We start from the raw sequence: 15,274 nt of genomic DNA on the forward strand, positions 1-15,274 counted from the left end.
CCATAAGTGTCGTGTATTTCCCTTCTCAATCACCCATGGATGCTTTTGGACGTTGAATTCTGAAACAATCGAACGCCATTGAATATCAAATTCCTTGGTTGTCCACCAGGAAGCCATGCATTTTGAGAATGCTGCTGTAAACTTTGGGTCACCAATGTTAGCTTGTGCATTGTGAGAAAGATGCCAAGAACATAATCTGTGCTTAGCATAAGGGATAACAGATTTGATAGCCCTCTGCATTGCCCTATCCCCATCGGTTACAACGGAAATAGGTGATTTATTCATCATGGCTTCTAAAAAATTCTGTAGCACCCACTCGAAAGATTGAGACGTCTCGTCAGCGATTATGGCAGTGGAAAACACAATTGTGTTATGGTGATGATTGACACCAACAATAGGCATAATTGGTCGACCATACAAATTATCTTTGTACGTTGTGTCGAACGCAATTACATCACCGAAGCATGTGTAATCCGATCTCGATGTAGAATCCGACCAAATAAGATTATACAATGCCCCCGATTCGTCTACCGAGTATGTCATAAAAAACCCGGGATCATCATGTTTCTTATAATCAAAGTAGGCAATAAGCGCATTCACATCCCCATCGACGATTTCCTTTGCTTTACCTCTTTGAAGTGCATTGTAGAGGTCTTTATGTGTAAATCCAACATTATGATAGCCCCCTGCCTGCTGCGTTAAATAGTTCATTACTTGTGACGTGCCAACACCGACCTCTTTCAATGTTGTTGCCTCATCGATATCAGCCTTACTTACAGCTCTATTAGAACGCATAAATGGTGTCATAGCAGATGTGCACAATGCATGATTATGTTTCTGATCAGACTTACTTATAACCCACTGATCGTTTGTATTTGTTGCTGTAACTACGACTCTAGCCTTACATCCTGTTCTTGTGACTGGCGTATGAGCACGTTGACGATCAACAGTATTGACTTTTGATACTCGAAACCCTTCTTTGGAACAACAAAATTCTTGTGTCTTCACATTCCCTTCCACGTCAAGCCGTGTTGTTCCCTTACGTGCACTAAACCCATGTTCCCGTGCGAATCCCTTGTAAAAGTGCCAAGCTTGATCACGTGAACAGAAGAGCTGACCAACCAATCTGTCAGATTCATCAACATTATGTACTTCATGGCATTCCTCGGTTGGCTTAACATTGTCTACATCAGTATTATCCATGGCAAAAATTTTGTTGTGCAAGTTCAGTGCTCCAGGAGTTGATGGAGATGTAAGCAAAGGTTCATTTTGAACATGTTTCAGTCGTGCTGCTTTCACTATGATGTGGCATTGGTAGTGGTAGTTAAAGGGTGGGTACAACATTAAATTCACAGTACATATTTAGGTATGTACAATAACTACAAGTATATATTATCATTAAATTTAGGTATGTACAATAACTACATATTTAGGTATGTTTGTTAACTACATATTTAGGTATATACATCTTTTGAGTGAGTTTTAAGATATTAATTTAGTAATTATAGGCGTCTAATGATTTATTTTTTACGTTACGGTATATAAACATATATATTACATATTTATTATTATCTTTGGTTAATGTTGTTAAATTTAAATTATAAATATTATTTTATAAAATATCAAAACAATCAAATAATTTTTTGTGTAAATGAAATTATTAAATTAATATTGTAGGTGGAAAACATGAAACACTGTTAAAAAATTGAAACATAAATTACATAACTTTTAAAAAAAGTATCGATCCTTTTTATAAAAAGTATGGACACTTTCAATATAATAGGTAAACATATGATGTAATAGGTAGCGCTTATATAATGTAATAGGTATCGTTTATATAATGTAATAGGTAGTGGTTATATTGTAAAGTATCTATCCTTTTTATAAAAGTGTCCATACTTTTTTCACTGTGGAAAACATTAATTTAAGGTTATCTTTTGAGTGAGTTTTAAGATATTAATTTAGTAATTATAGGCGTCTAATGATTTATTTTTTACGTTACGATATATATTATTATTAAATAAAAAATTTAAATATTATTTTATAAAATATCAAAACAATCAAATAATTTTTTGTGCAAATAAAATTATTAAATCAAATTACTTTATTCCAACCATGTGACAAGTGTGACAACTCCATCAACTCACAACTCAGCTTTGAACTCAATCAATATTGTCTTTTAGCTTGATGGTTCATAAAGCATGTTACTTGAACAGTATGAATCAATTATGCAATTTTCATGTTCAATTTAACATTGCATTTCAAATTCATTTCATATGTAATTGGAGTTTGAATTTAAATTTCAATTTGAGTTTGAATTTCAATATATACTTCGGCTCCACTATAAATATTAGCCCAAGCCAATATGCATGATAACATTGATTATTCCTAATTTCCATTGTTTTTTTCCAACGTTTAAACGCGAGGGAAATCCCGACCATTGTATTTTTTGGTCAACTTTAAAGCGTCAGAAACGTTTCGGGCGTATGATCTGGGTGGTAAACAAATAGCAACTAAAATCATAAGTCCGAAATGCTTCTGAGTACCACCCAAATCATAAGTCCGAAATACTTCCGATGCTCATCAAAATCCAAAGCTCATATGGTGCCAAGCAAAAGGAAATCAAAATTCAAATCTCATATGATGCCAAGCAAAAGGAAATCAAAATCTACAACTTGAGTTTGAACATTGATATGATATGTTCAGTTGTTATCATGTTGGGATTTTCTCGTTTTTGATTGCTTGGATAGTTGTTCTCTAGCTTCTTCAAGTGTCCTTAGCTTGTAATTTATAGCTTGGAATGTGTTTGATGTTGTATATATTATTATTAAATTAAAAACAATAAACATATATATTACATATTTATTATTATCTTTGGTTAATGTTGTTAAATTAAAAATTCTAAATAATATTTTATAAAATATCAAATAATCAAATAATTTTTTGTGCAAATGAAATTATTAAATTAATATTGTAGGTGGAAAACATGAAACACTATTAAAAAAATTTGAAACATAAATTACATAACTTTAAAATAAGTATCGATCATTTTTATAAAAAGTATGGACACTTTCAATATAATAGGTAAAAATATGATGTAATAGGTAGCGCTTATATAATGTAATGGGTATCATTTATATAATGTAATAGGTAGTGGTTATATTGTAAAGTGTCTATCCTTTTTATAAAAGTGTCCATACTTTTTTCATTGTGGAAAACATTAATTTAAGGTTATCTTTTGAGTGAGTTTTAAGATATTAATTTAGTAATTATAGGCGTCTAATGATTTATTTTTTACGTTACGATATATATTATTATTAAATTAAAAATTCTAAATAATATTTTATAAAATATCAAAAAATCAAATAATTTTTTGTGCAAATGAAATTATTAAATTAATATTGTAGGTGGAAAACATGAAACACTATTAAAAAAAATTGAAACATAAATTACATAACTTTAAAAGAAGTATCGATCCTTTTTATAAAAAGTATGGACACTTTCAATATAATAGGTAAAAATATGATGTAATAGGTAGCGCTTATATAATGTAATGGGTATCGTTTATATAATGTAATAGGTAGCGGTTATATTGTAAAGTGTCTATCCTTTTTATAAAAGTGTCCATACTTTTTTCACTGTGGAAAACATTAATTTAAGGTTATCTTTTGAGTGAGTTTTAAGATATTAATTTAGTAATTATAGGCGTCTAATGATTTATTTTTTACGTTACGATATATATTATTATTAAATTAAAAATTCTAAATAATATTTTATAAAATATCAAATAATCAAATAATTTTTTGTGCAAATGAAATTATTAAATTAATATTGTAGGTGGAAAACATGAAACACTATTAAAAAAAATTGAAACATAAATTACATAACTTTAAAAGAAGTATTGATCATTTTTATAAAAAGTATGGACACTTTCAATATAATAGGTAAAAATATGATGTAATAGGTAGCGCTTATATAATGTAATAGGTATCGTTTATATTATGTAATAGGTAGTGGTTATATTGTAAAGTGTCTATCCTTTTTATAAAAGTGTCCATACTTTTTTCACTGTGGAAAACATTAATTTAAGGTTATCTTTTGAGTGAGTTTTAAGATATTAATTTAGTAATTATAAGCGTCTAATAATTTATTTTTTACGTTACGATATATATTATTATTAAATTAAAAATTCTAAATAATATTTTATAAAATATCAAAAAATCAAATAATTTTTTGTGAAAATGAAATTATTAAATTAATATTGTAGGTGGAAAACATGAAACACTATTAAAAAAAATTGAAACATAAATTACATAACTTTAAAAGAAGTATCGATCCTTTTTATAAAAAGTATGAACACTTTCAATATAATATAATATAATAGGTAAATTTGTAATACTATCGGTATAAATATACCGGTTTACTTATAAAATAGGTAAATATAAGCGCTATCTATTACATTATATAAGCGCTACCTAGTATATTATTGTACTTTATAATATTTCCGGTTAAATAATATAACATAACCTGTATAAATTTTAACCGGTCACTTGTTTAACCGATCACGCCGTATATTAACCGTTTTTTAGGCGCCGCACCGCAGAACTAACCTATTTTACATTCAGCGTAAATCTGACGCCGCCTTCCAGGCTACTGCAACAGTTAAAAACAAACACTTCCTTTCTCTCAGTCTCACTCTCCCGTACTTGCCTTTTTATATATTACAAAAAACCCTAAACCGCCCTATCTGTGCCTTTTTTTTAAAGCAGTTATGGCAAGCAAAGAGCCCGATCACGAGCACAGAGAAGACGAAGAAACGCCCGCCGCCGATGATGAAGATACCGGAGCTCAAGTCGCCCCTATTGTCAAGCTAGAGGAAGTCGATGTCAGCACCGGAGAGGAAAACGAAGATGCCATCCTCGATCTGTCAGTGCTTTTCTTTTGTTTGTATTCTCGATTCGAATATTCGTAGATTTTTCTAGAGATCCGAATGATATGCATACACATAATTTTATTTACCAGGAAGTCGAAGCTGTATCGATTTGATAAAGAAGGGAATCAATGGAAAGAGAGAGGCGCTGGTACTGTGAAGCTGTTGAAGCACAAAGAGACTGGAAAAGTTCGTCTTGTTATGAGGCAATCTAAGATTCTCAAGATCTGTGCCAATCATCTGGGTATCTTCTCTTCCTCAATTCCCTTTCTGTTTTTTATTCTTATTTCTGAATTTCATAATTTGTATGCCAAAAAAAATTGTGCAGTGTTGCCGACGATGACGGTTCAGGAACATGCTGGGAATGATAAATCGTGCTTATGGCATGCTGCTGACTTTGCAGATGGTGAATTGAAAGACGAACTTTTCTGCATTCGCTTTGCATCCGTGGAAAGTAAGTATATTTTACTCTAAATCACTTCTCTAGTCTCTAGCATGCTAAATGAATTGAATGAATGTTGTTTCGATTCTTTTTTAAAGTTTAAACTACAATCTGGATCTGCACATCGGGGCATTTTAAGTCCACAGAATTTCATAGAATGGACTAGTTGTGCAGTGGTATTTTCTTCAAGTAGTTATTGATTGGCATTTTGTTTACTTGTTCTTTCAAAATTAAATTAATAGGAATTGAAGTTTTAATTTGTTTTTCGTTGTCTGAGCTGGTATTAGTTTCAAATAATTGTCTGGTAAAAATTGATTGTATTTTACTAATGTATATCATGAAGTTGCAAACAAGTCTCACACTTGAGTGTTGAGTACTATTCCAGACCTGTTTACTTAAATCGGGGAACTTGAAATTTCCACTGCTCAGACTTAGAAGGAAATTGGAAGCATTTTCACATGTTAACCATAGTGTTTTTCTTGGGTTTGATATTTACATTCTTTGAAAACAAATAAGATTGTATAAGGTTACATTTAACTTTTTTATTGATGACAAATAGCATTTAGATATGTACTCTAGGATGTCCAATTGAAGATATTTAAAATTAACTATTGTTGCCTGTGACTCGTCTTAATCATGCATGATTGAATACTTGAGCTGATCTTATAAGTCTTTTAGACATGATAAAATCAGTTATATATATGATTTGTCTCTTTTATCGATGTAATAACAATGCTTTAGAGTTCGATTTACAAAGAAAAATGTTTGATTGGAATTGTGAAAGTTGCCTTTATTGTTCCTTCGAGGAACAAGTGCTCAGAGAATATCAATTAGAGTTAATATAAATGAGTTTAGATTGTTGTTATAGAAGGCTGATGATGGGTTCTTTGAGATCTGGCTTCTTTTTCAATTTTATTGCAATGACCGTTTTGCTTTGAGGGAATAAAGCCGTTTGCTTTATACTGATTTTACTTTTGTCTTAAAATTAGATTGCAAAGCCTTCATGGAAATGTTCCAAGAGGTTGCTGAATCACAAAAATCTATAGATGAAAACAAAGATGCATCTGCTGCTGCGGAGTCGCTTGAGAAGTTGAGTGTTAAAGAAAAGAAAGCTGAGGAAAAAGCTGGAGAGGCTGTTGCTACGAAGGAAGAAAAGGAAACCGAAGTTGAGAATACAGGAAAACCAGATAATGAGAAGAAAGATGGGGAGCCAGCTTCCTCTACCTGAAAGGAGGTTGGGTTTTGTTTTCCATGCCATAGGCTTTTGACGAATGTGGTGAAATTAGACGCCTGTTGTCACCTCCCTGGCCATGTCTGGCATATTCCTGCAGGTGAAACTAAATGGGAGTTTATGGGTTGGAATGATCGAGGTCTTTTGTATACTTGGGCTTGGGTGGTTGTCGAGTGTTGGTTAAACCCCGAGTCATATGTCGGTCACATTTGCATGGTTATAGTTGCGTTTGGGTTTTTAGTGTCAAGGTGATTTCATTGGACTAGGGTTTCCTGGTAGTATTAGTATTTTAGTGTCAAAGTTCTTTTGCTGCTCAGCCCATGCATTGAAAGAATTCTTGTTATAGATTTTTTTTTGTGTGGGTGGGGGTAATATTTTGAATTTTGTGTTTGGGTGAAAAAGAATTTGGTATGCCAGAATTGGCTATAATTCAGTTGTGATAGCTTTAACAAAAACACCTATTTTTTTCTACGGTATTAAGAAATTATTGCATAATGGAAAAATCCTATTATGTTTAATTAAAGCAGCTATCTGTTGGTTGGTTTAAGTTAGACGGAGCCAGGAAAACAGGCTCGGGATTGACAGTGTGTGGTGGAGTATTACGTGATGTTAATGGATAGTGGGTCACGGGTTTTACCAAAAGCCGTAGGAATTTGCTCGGTTTTTGATATAGAGTTATGGGGAGTGTACGATGGATTACATTTAACCTGGGAATTGTGAAGGTATTACGTTTAACTTGGGTACGCAGTCTTATTATTGAATTAGATAGTAAAGATGCAATAGCACTGTGTTAATAACGCTATTACAATTTACAAGCAACAAATTTAGCTAATCTAGAACCTAGTATGGGAAACACACAATTAACAGACAGGACTAAGTAAAGCACTCCTTACACAAGTATAGGGTATCAGGGGCTAAAGGTTGTAGCTGCCACTGAACCTTCTTACCATTACTTAAAAGTTGACTCTACTGTTCGTTCCTATCTTGAAGTGCAGTCCCGGACATGTGAATTTCCAAAGCAACTTCCATAATAGCAACATTCGGGCATGCAAGGGAGACATAATAGGAAGAGATTTGCATGCTGTGATATAGTAGTTTGAGAATGGCCAAGGCAACGCCTCCAACTCAATTGAATGAAGGGTTAGGGGGACTGTAAAACACCAGAAGAAACCGTTTCTTAATGTGGTACCTGGAAAAGAAGGTGCTTCCATCTGACTCACCTCGGTCGGCGACTGGCCAGTCTCGCTAATGATTGCACTGTGGAAGGACTGAATCAAGGTGTAATAATATCTGGTTCGTCCAATAGCGGATTTAGGTCAATTGAATCAGACATCATTGAGCCCCTTGTATGTTTCCCACATTATATATGTCCCCATCATCCACAGCTTCTCTCCTCTACATTCTGTTGGTAGACCTGATTCCAATGACTAAGCCATTAAAGCATGAAAAAAGGGAACTCAGAACCAAATCATACTACTATGGCAAGATCAATTGTTCAATAGTAGTTCCGTCACCACTCACCATGTTGGCCTTTTGCGTGGTTAATTTACATCATCTATCTTAAGCTAAGTTTTCTTTCCCTTTTTTTTGTTTTAAACGGGCTAGATACAAAGTCTAAAATAACCTTGCTATTCCCAACATTATTGCCCAGGAAAAACCCTTAGGTGACTTTTTGGTTATCTGAAATCACTTGTAATTAGGGGGAATTAAAATCCAATTTTATTAAGGGAGAGAAAGTAAATTTCATCTATAATATGATGGAATTAAAATCATTTGGAGGAGGGAATGTGAAATTTGATCATACTACCCTCATCAATCTTTTGGTATTCGGGTCGGATTTTTTAAAAAAAATTTCGGGTTTGGGTCGGGGTCGGGTTTTTTTAAAAAAAATTCAAGATCGGGTCGGGTTTTTTTAAAAAACAATCGGGTTCAGGTCGGGGTTTTTAAGTTTGATATTCGGGTCGGGTCGAGTTGAGTTTAGGGTGAAAAATACCCGACCCGACCCAAAAAAAAATATATAATTTTACCTTATATATTCAGGAATAATTACAATAATACCCCTCTATATATAATTTTTTTCAATTAAGTCACTGTTTTTATTGAATAAAAATATTTTTTTTATTATTTTGGGTCGGGTTTCTAATTTATATATTCGGGTCGGGTCGGGTGAAAATTTATTTTGGTCGGATCGAGTCTCAAGTGGAGGTTCCCTTATTCTTGGGTCGGGTCGGGTGGACCAAAAACCTAACCCAACCCGACCCAAGACCATCCCTAATTGGGATAATTTTAACTTATGATGTTCATTAATATGATTTTTATAATTTATTGAAATGAATAATCAATCAATAAAATAAAAATTTAATATTTTTTAAATTTTTATAATATATTGATACATGTAAGTTATAAAACAAACTAAAATTAAATAAAAAAATAATAAGGGTAATTTTGTTATTTTACATTACTAAAATCAAATTCATCTGACATGTATATGAATCAAATAAAATATAAAATTATAATTTACTACAAACCAAACAAGTTTCAAATTTAGATTCTAATTCCTTCGTATTCTAATTCATTAACCGATTCTAATTTCCAGAAACATTCTAGCGACGCTACCTTACTTCTTTACATTCTGCGTAAACCTCACGCCGCCTTCCGGGCTGCAACAGTTCAAAATAAACATTTCTTACTCTCTCTCTCCCCCCTTTATAAAAACCCTAACAGCCTGATATATTCATTTTCTTATTCTTAATTGAAAGAAACAAACACGCTCCCCTCTCTCTAAAAAGTAGTTATGGCAAGCAAAGAACCCGATCACGAGCACAGAGAAGACGAAGATGCGCCCGCTGCCGAGGATGAAGATACCGGGGCTCAAGTCGCCCCTATTGTCAAGCTTGAGGAAGTGGCTGTTAGCACCGGCGAGGAAAACGAAGATGCCATCCTTGATCTGTAAGTATTTTTTCCGTTTATTTATATTTCCGATTCGAATATTCGTTGATTTATCTAGAGATCCTAATTATATGAATATCTTTAATTATATTTACTAGGAAATCGAAGCTGTATCGTTTTGATAAAGAAGGGAATCAATGGAAAGAGAGAGGCGCTGGTACTGTGAAGCTGTTGAAACACAAAGAGACGGGGAAAGTTCGCCTTGTTATGAGGCAATCTAAGACTCTCAAGATCTGCGCCAATCATCTAGGTATCTTCTTTTTCTTTATCTCTTCCTCAGTTATGTTTTTTATTTTTTTTCCGTTTTCTGATTCCCCCCCCCCCATAATTTTGCAGTGTTGCCGACGATGACAGTTCAGGAGCACGCTGGGAATGATAAATCCTGCTTATGGCACGCTTCTGACTTTTCGGATGGTGAATTGAAAGATGAACTTTTCTGTATTCGTTTTGCATCAGTGGAAAGTAAGTATATTTTGTTCTAAATCACTTTGCTACTTTGCTAAACGAAATTGAAATCATGTTATTTCAACTGATTTAATCTACGATATGGATCTGCACATCAGGGTTTGTAGTAAGTGAACAGAATTTCATAGAGTGGACTAGTGGGACATTGGTATTTTCTTCAAGTAGTTCGTGACTTGCATTTTAGTCAAGTATTCTTATCTTGATGAATGTTTGAAAGCTTGGTTGAGCACAATTAAAAGGTTCAAAAATTAAATTCAGAGTAACTGAAATTTTAGTTTTTGTTCTATCTGTATGAGTTGGTATCAGTCTCATTTGCTTTAAAATGATATAGTTTTAGTGTTTTACTAATTCATAGCATGAACTGGAAAACAACTTTCATACTTCAATTTGAGAGATACTATAGTCGTGTTTCCTTAAAAATTGCTGTGAATTTCAAATGTTTTCCCCAGTAGCGCATGTTTATTTATATGGAAATTGGAAACATTTTTGTGTGTTAACCATTGTGGTTTTATTGGGGTTGATATTGTTTGGAGAATCATTGAGATGTTACTCCGATAAGGTTATAATGAATTTTGTATTGAGGACCCATGCCATTTAAATAAGATTTGTACTCTAGGATATCCAATTGAATAATTTAAAATTAACTGTTGCTTCTTGTGAACTCAGAGTAACTGAAATTTTAGTTTTTGTTCGATCTGTATGAGTTGGTATCAGTCTCATTTGCTTTAAAATGATATAATTTTAGTGTTTTACTAATTCATAGCACGAACTGGCAAACAACTTTCATACTTCAATTTGAGTGATACTATAGTCCTGTTTCCTTAAAACTTGCTGTGAATTTCAAATGTTTTTCCCAGTAGCGCATGTTTATTTTTATGGAAATTGGAAGCATTTTTGCGTTTTAACCATTGTGGTTTTATTGGGTTTGATATTGTTTGGAGAATCATTGAGATGTTACTTCGATGAGGTTATATTGAATTTTACGTTGAGGACACATGCCATTTAAATAAGATTTGTACTCTAGGATATCCATTTGAATAATTTAAAATTAACTGTTGTTACTTGTGAACTCTTGCTCTAATGGATATGATTGAATCCTGAGTTGAATCTAAAAGTCTTTTAGCCATGAATCTAGAGAACTTGATATTCCATGAAAATGGAACTGTTTTGAGTGGCTTTTATTATTTCTTTTCCGGGGTAAGTGTTACAAAATATCAGTAGCAGGTAGCGGAAACAGAGATGGATTGAGATTGGTTATCATGGCTTGTTTTCTTTGTGATATGGCTTCTTTTTGGTTTTATTATGAAGTTTTGTTTTGAGGGAATTAAGCTTTTTGGTTTTTAATGATTTTCCTTTTTTTCCCCTTAAAATAGATTGCAAAACCTTTATGGAAATCTTCCAAGAAGTGGCTGAATCACAAAAATCGAAAGAGGAAAATGAAGATGCATCTGCAGCTGCCAAGTCACTTGAGAGGTTGAGCGTTGAAGAAAAGAAAGCTGAAGATAAAGTTGGAGAGGAGAAGGCTGTTGCTACAAAGGAAGAGAAGGAAACAGAAATTGATAATACAATTAAAGCAGATAGTGAGAAGAAAGACGGGGAGGCTACTTCCTCTACCTAAAAGGATCCGGCTGGGTTTGTTTTCCATGCTGTAGGCTTTTGGCGAATATGGAGAGATTTCTCAATCATCTGATTCTACGCATGTCTAGCGTATTCTTGGGAGTGAAAACATATTGGTTGAATGGTCGTGGTCCTTTGTGGCCTTACGTTTGGGTGTGTGTTGAGGGTTGGTCAAACCCTGAGTCATGTTTGCATGGTTAGAGTTGCGTTTGGAATTTGGATAGTGTGGAGGGCTCATGCAACTGGATTTTCCTGGTTAGAAATATCAGCGCGTCAAAGTTCAATTGCTGCTCAGTCCATGCATTGAATGAGCTATTGTTATAGACAAGTTTTTTTAAAAGTACTTTTATTGGATTTTTTTTTTATATTTTGTATCTCTGTATCTCAATATTTGGAAGTTTAGATGAGAAGGAAATATAATTCTGATAGCTATTATATTTCTACGGTATTAACAAATGACTGCATAAAGGAAAAAAAAATCCATTAGAGGTGTATAAAAAATTTGAATATCCAATTTTATGCAAAAAAAAAAAAAATATCCGAAATCGGATTTGGAAAAATCGGTTTTTTTAAACCGGATCGAATTTTTTTAACCGGTTATTTTAACCGGTTTGGGTTTAAAAAATTAGTCGTTAATATAGCCGTTGGGGGGTTTTGTGATTGTTTTTGACCGTTTTTTCTTAAAAAAATTACCATTTTACCACCCTAAACTAGGGTTGCACAGAAGTCGGATTTCAATCCGATCCGGATCGATTTTTATCCGATCCGGTTTTTTCCCATAGAAAAAAAACCGGTTTATAAAATAACCGGTTCGGTTTCTAATCGGTTTGGAGGGCCGGATATCCTAACCGGTGTAACCGGTTTCGGTTTTAAAAAAACCGGTTTTTTAAAAAAACCGGTTATAAAAAAATCGATTTTAATATTATTAAAATTACATCGTCATCAATTGCAACAAAGTTTACGATAATTGAAATACTTAAATACTTCCAAGTTTGATAAATTCAAATACTTAAAAACTTCCAAGTTCGATAAATTCAAATACTTAAAAACTTCAAGTTCGATAACTGAAACAAAGTTTACGATAATTGAAATAAAGTTTAAAAATAAACTACATTGCCATCTCTTCTTCATCATCTTCGCCTTCTTCGTTTGGATGAGATATTCCAAGTTCGACTTCTTCAATGTGTAAGTTTGTTTCCAAATCGGCATCAATTGCATTTTCTAGGGTGGTGATATGTTGCTTACGAGCCGCTCCATCCAAATAATCTTTTAAACAAATGCATACTTCCACCGACTCGGGACTTAGTCTTGATCTCCGTTGAGATATAACCCTGCCATTAACAGAAAAAGCGGATTCCGAAGCTACCGTAGAAACTTGGACGGTTAGTAAATCACGGGCCATGGCGGCTAGAATCGGAAATTGTGCTTCCTTTTCTTTCCACCAACCTAAAATATCCAAACTTTCAAACTCTTCAAATGTCATTTTTTATAAAAACTCGCATGACATGTAATTTCCCAACTCGCTACTTGGGTGGTAGTACGTGATCATTTGGATTGGGAATTTACAAGAGTGTTAAAAAGATTCAAATTTATGTTACTTGGACGTCTACTAGATGATTCCGCATTCATTCTCATTTGATCATGTATTACACTATTTGATCTGTATTTAGTTAAATAAATTGCAAACATGTCTCGAAAACATTTGTTAAAATAATTTATTTGGTTTTGGACAAAGTTAGGTTCATCATCGATTAGATTAAAAGCAAACGCAATTTGTTCAATTAGTGTTTCAACCCCGCCAACATTTAACGTTGGGTTTAAAGCGGCGGCACAAGTAAAAATGGGGGGAATCTCCTTAAAATATTTTAAAAGTTTTCCCTTCATTGCAAAGCCAATTTTTTGAAAAACTTCGGTTTCAAATTCAAAGTCATTTAGTCGGGTAGCCAACAAAAATATTTGATTAAGAACCAACGGGCTAGTAAGATAATAAACACCGGATAAAAAAGTTGTTGCATTTTTAAAAACCCCAAGCAAATCGGTTATTTTGGCTATAGTTTCCCAACTCGAATCCGGATATATGTTTGGGACATGACCCCTCTCGAAAAACCGATCGTGAAATGTTTGCAATGTTTCCCTTTGCCTTAAGGCAGTATGCATCATCATCCAAGTTGAGTTCCAACGAGTTGGACAATCCAAATTAGGACCCAAAGCTTTTTTATTAACGGACTTACAAAATCGTTTATAATCATTTAGTCTTTTGTTGTTGTTACAAAGAACCTATTTTATCATTGTTTTAAATTCTAATCTAATCGGCTCAATAACCTCCAAACCGGCTTGCACGGATAAATTAATTATGTGTGCAACGCAACGGGTATGAAAAAACGCACCGTCTAAAATCGGTGAAAGTAATATTTTCAATCTTGGAACCACGTTTGTATTATTCGATGCATTATCAAAGGATATAGAAAAAACTTTATTTTCTAATTTATAAAGACAAATTACCCTTTTTAAAAGTGTAAATAAATTAGCATCGGTATGCGGCTCACCGAATAATTCAAACGCGATTGTTCTTTTCATCATTTGCCAATTATCTTGATCTAACCAATGTGACGTAACGGCTAAAAAAGAATTTCTGGTATTATGAGGGGAACTCCAAACGTCACATGTAAGCGATACACCATAACAGTGTTCTTGGAATCCTAAAATCATTTTTTCCCTCGCCGTACGCCACATTTTTATAGCATCTCTTCTAAGGGTAGTACAACTTACTTGAGTATAACGTGGTTGATTAGTTGTTGAATTGTTGTCGTGAAATCTTCATCATCAAAGTGGTCGAACGACAGTGCTTTTGTAATCACGAACTTTGTAAACGCTTCTCGTAATTTTTCGTTGTCGTAAACAAAATCACCACCTTGCGGTGTAAGATTCGATTGACTAGGATCCGATTTTGAGCGAAGTGCCTTGCATGATTTTGTCAAATGGTTCTTCAACGTTGTGTTTCCTTCCGATGCAAGCAACTTTAGACAAAGTTTACAACGCGCCCTCCTCGAGCCATTTGACATCTCACATAAATCGTAGTGATCCCAAATATCTTTGTTTCGAGTGTGTTCGATCACTCTCACAACTTCAAGGTTTCCCCCGACGGAAGATTCAGCCGTGTTACTCATGATGAACAAAAAATTACAAAAATAAGATTTGAGAGATGTTTAGGTGTTGTGTAATAAGATTTGAGAAAGTTGTAATCAACCAAATACATTCCCAACCTATTTATACATGTTTAGGGTAGGGGTGCACAAAAAATCCGAATATCTGATTTTGCGAAAAAAATATCCGAAACCGGATTTGGGAAAAACCGGTTTTTTTTAACCGTATCGGATTTTTTTAAACCGGTTTTTTTACCAGATAAAAAACCGGTTTGAAAAAAAAAACTGGTTTTTATCCGAAAAAAAAAACCGGTCTGGGTTTAAAAAACTAGCCGTTGGGGGGGGGGTTTGTGACCGTTTTTGACCGTTTTTTCTTTAAAAAATTACCATTTTACCACCCTAAACATGTATAAATAGGTTGGGGATATATTTGGTTGATTACAACTTTCTCAAATCTTATTACACAACACCAAAACATCTCTCAAATCTTATTTTTG

The 15,274-nt window shown here is 33.5% G+C and overlaps 2 protein-coding genes across 2 annotated transcripts; both read left to right on the forward strand.

The window, feature by feature from the left end:
• Positions 1-4,706: 4,706 nt before the first annotated feature.
• Positions 4,707-6,828, forward strand: LOC120196340 (ran-binding protein 1 homolog c-like). The gene is made up of 4 exons (XM_039198161.1): positions 4,707-4,926; positions 5,023-5,174; positions 5,259-5,384; positions 6,362-6,828. The coding sequence occupies exons 1-4, from the start codon at positions 4,772-4,774 to the stop codon at positions 6,598-6,600; spliced, it is 672 nt and encodes a 223-aa protein (XP_039054092.1). The 5' UTR covers positions 4,707-4,771; the 3' UTR covers positions 6,601-6,828.
• Positions 6,829-9,381: 2,553 nt separating this feature from the next.
• Positions 9,382-11,920, forward strand: LOC120196339 (ran-binding protein 1 homolog a-like). The gene is made up of 4 exons (XM_039198160.1): positions 9,382-9,552; positions 9,651-9,802; positions 9,889-10,014; positions 11,391-11,920. The coding sequence occupies exons 1-4, from the start codon at positions 9,398-9,400 to the stop codon at positions 11,633-11,635; spliced, it is 678 nt and encodes a 225-aa protein (XP_039054091.1). The 5' UTR covers positions 9,382-9,397; the 3' UTR covers positions 11,636-11,920.
• The last annotated feature ends 3,354 nt before the right edge of the window (positions 11,921-15,274 follow it).

Source organism: Hibiscus syriacus, unplaced genomic scaffold (genome assembly GCF_006381635.1).
Source record: "Hibiscus syriacus cultivar Baekdansim isolate YM2019G1 unplaced genomic scaffold, ASM638163v2 tig00117032_pilon, whole genome shotgun sequence".
NCBI classification, from domain to species: Eukaryota; Viridiplantae; Streptophyta; class Magnoliopsida; order Malvales; family Malvaceae; genus Hibiscus; species Hibiscus syriacus.

Excerpts from the sequence above, each read along its gene's own strand:
- LOC120196339 (XM_039198160.1), top strand. The coding sequence starts at position 9,398 with ATGGCAAGCAAAGAACCCGATCACGAGCACAGAGAAGACGAAGATGCG. Across the intron at positions 9,553-9,650 it reads GAAGATGCCATCCTTGATCT|GAAATCGAAGCTGTATCGTT; the intron begins GTAAGTATTTTT and ends TATATTTACTAG. Across the intron at positions 9,803-9,888 it reads GATCTGCGCCAATCATCTAG|TGTTGCCGACGATGACAGTT; the intron begins GTATCTTCTTTT and ends ATAATTTTGCAG.
- LOC120196340 (XM_039198161.1), top strand. The coding sequence starts at position 4,772 with ATGGCAAGCAAAGAGCCCGATCACGAGCACAGAGAAGACGAAGAAACG. Across the intron at positions 4,927-5,022 it reads GAAGATGCCATCCTCGATCT|GAAGTCGAAGCTGTATCGAT; the intron begins GTCAGTGCTTTT and ends TTTATTTACCAG. Across the intron at positions 5,385-6,361 it reads TCGCTTTGCATCCGTGGAAA|ATTGCAAAGCCTTCATGGAA; the intron begins GTAAGTATATTT and ends TCTTAAAATTAG.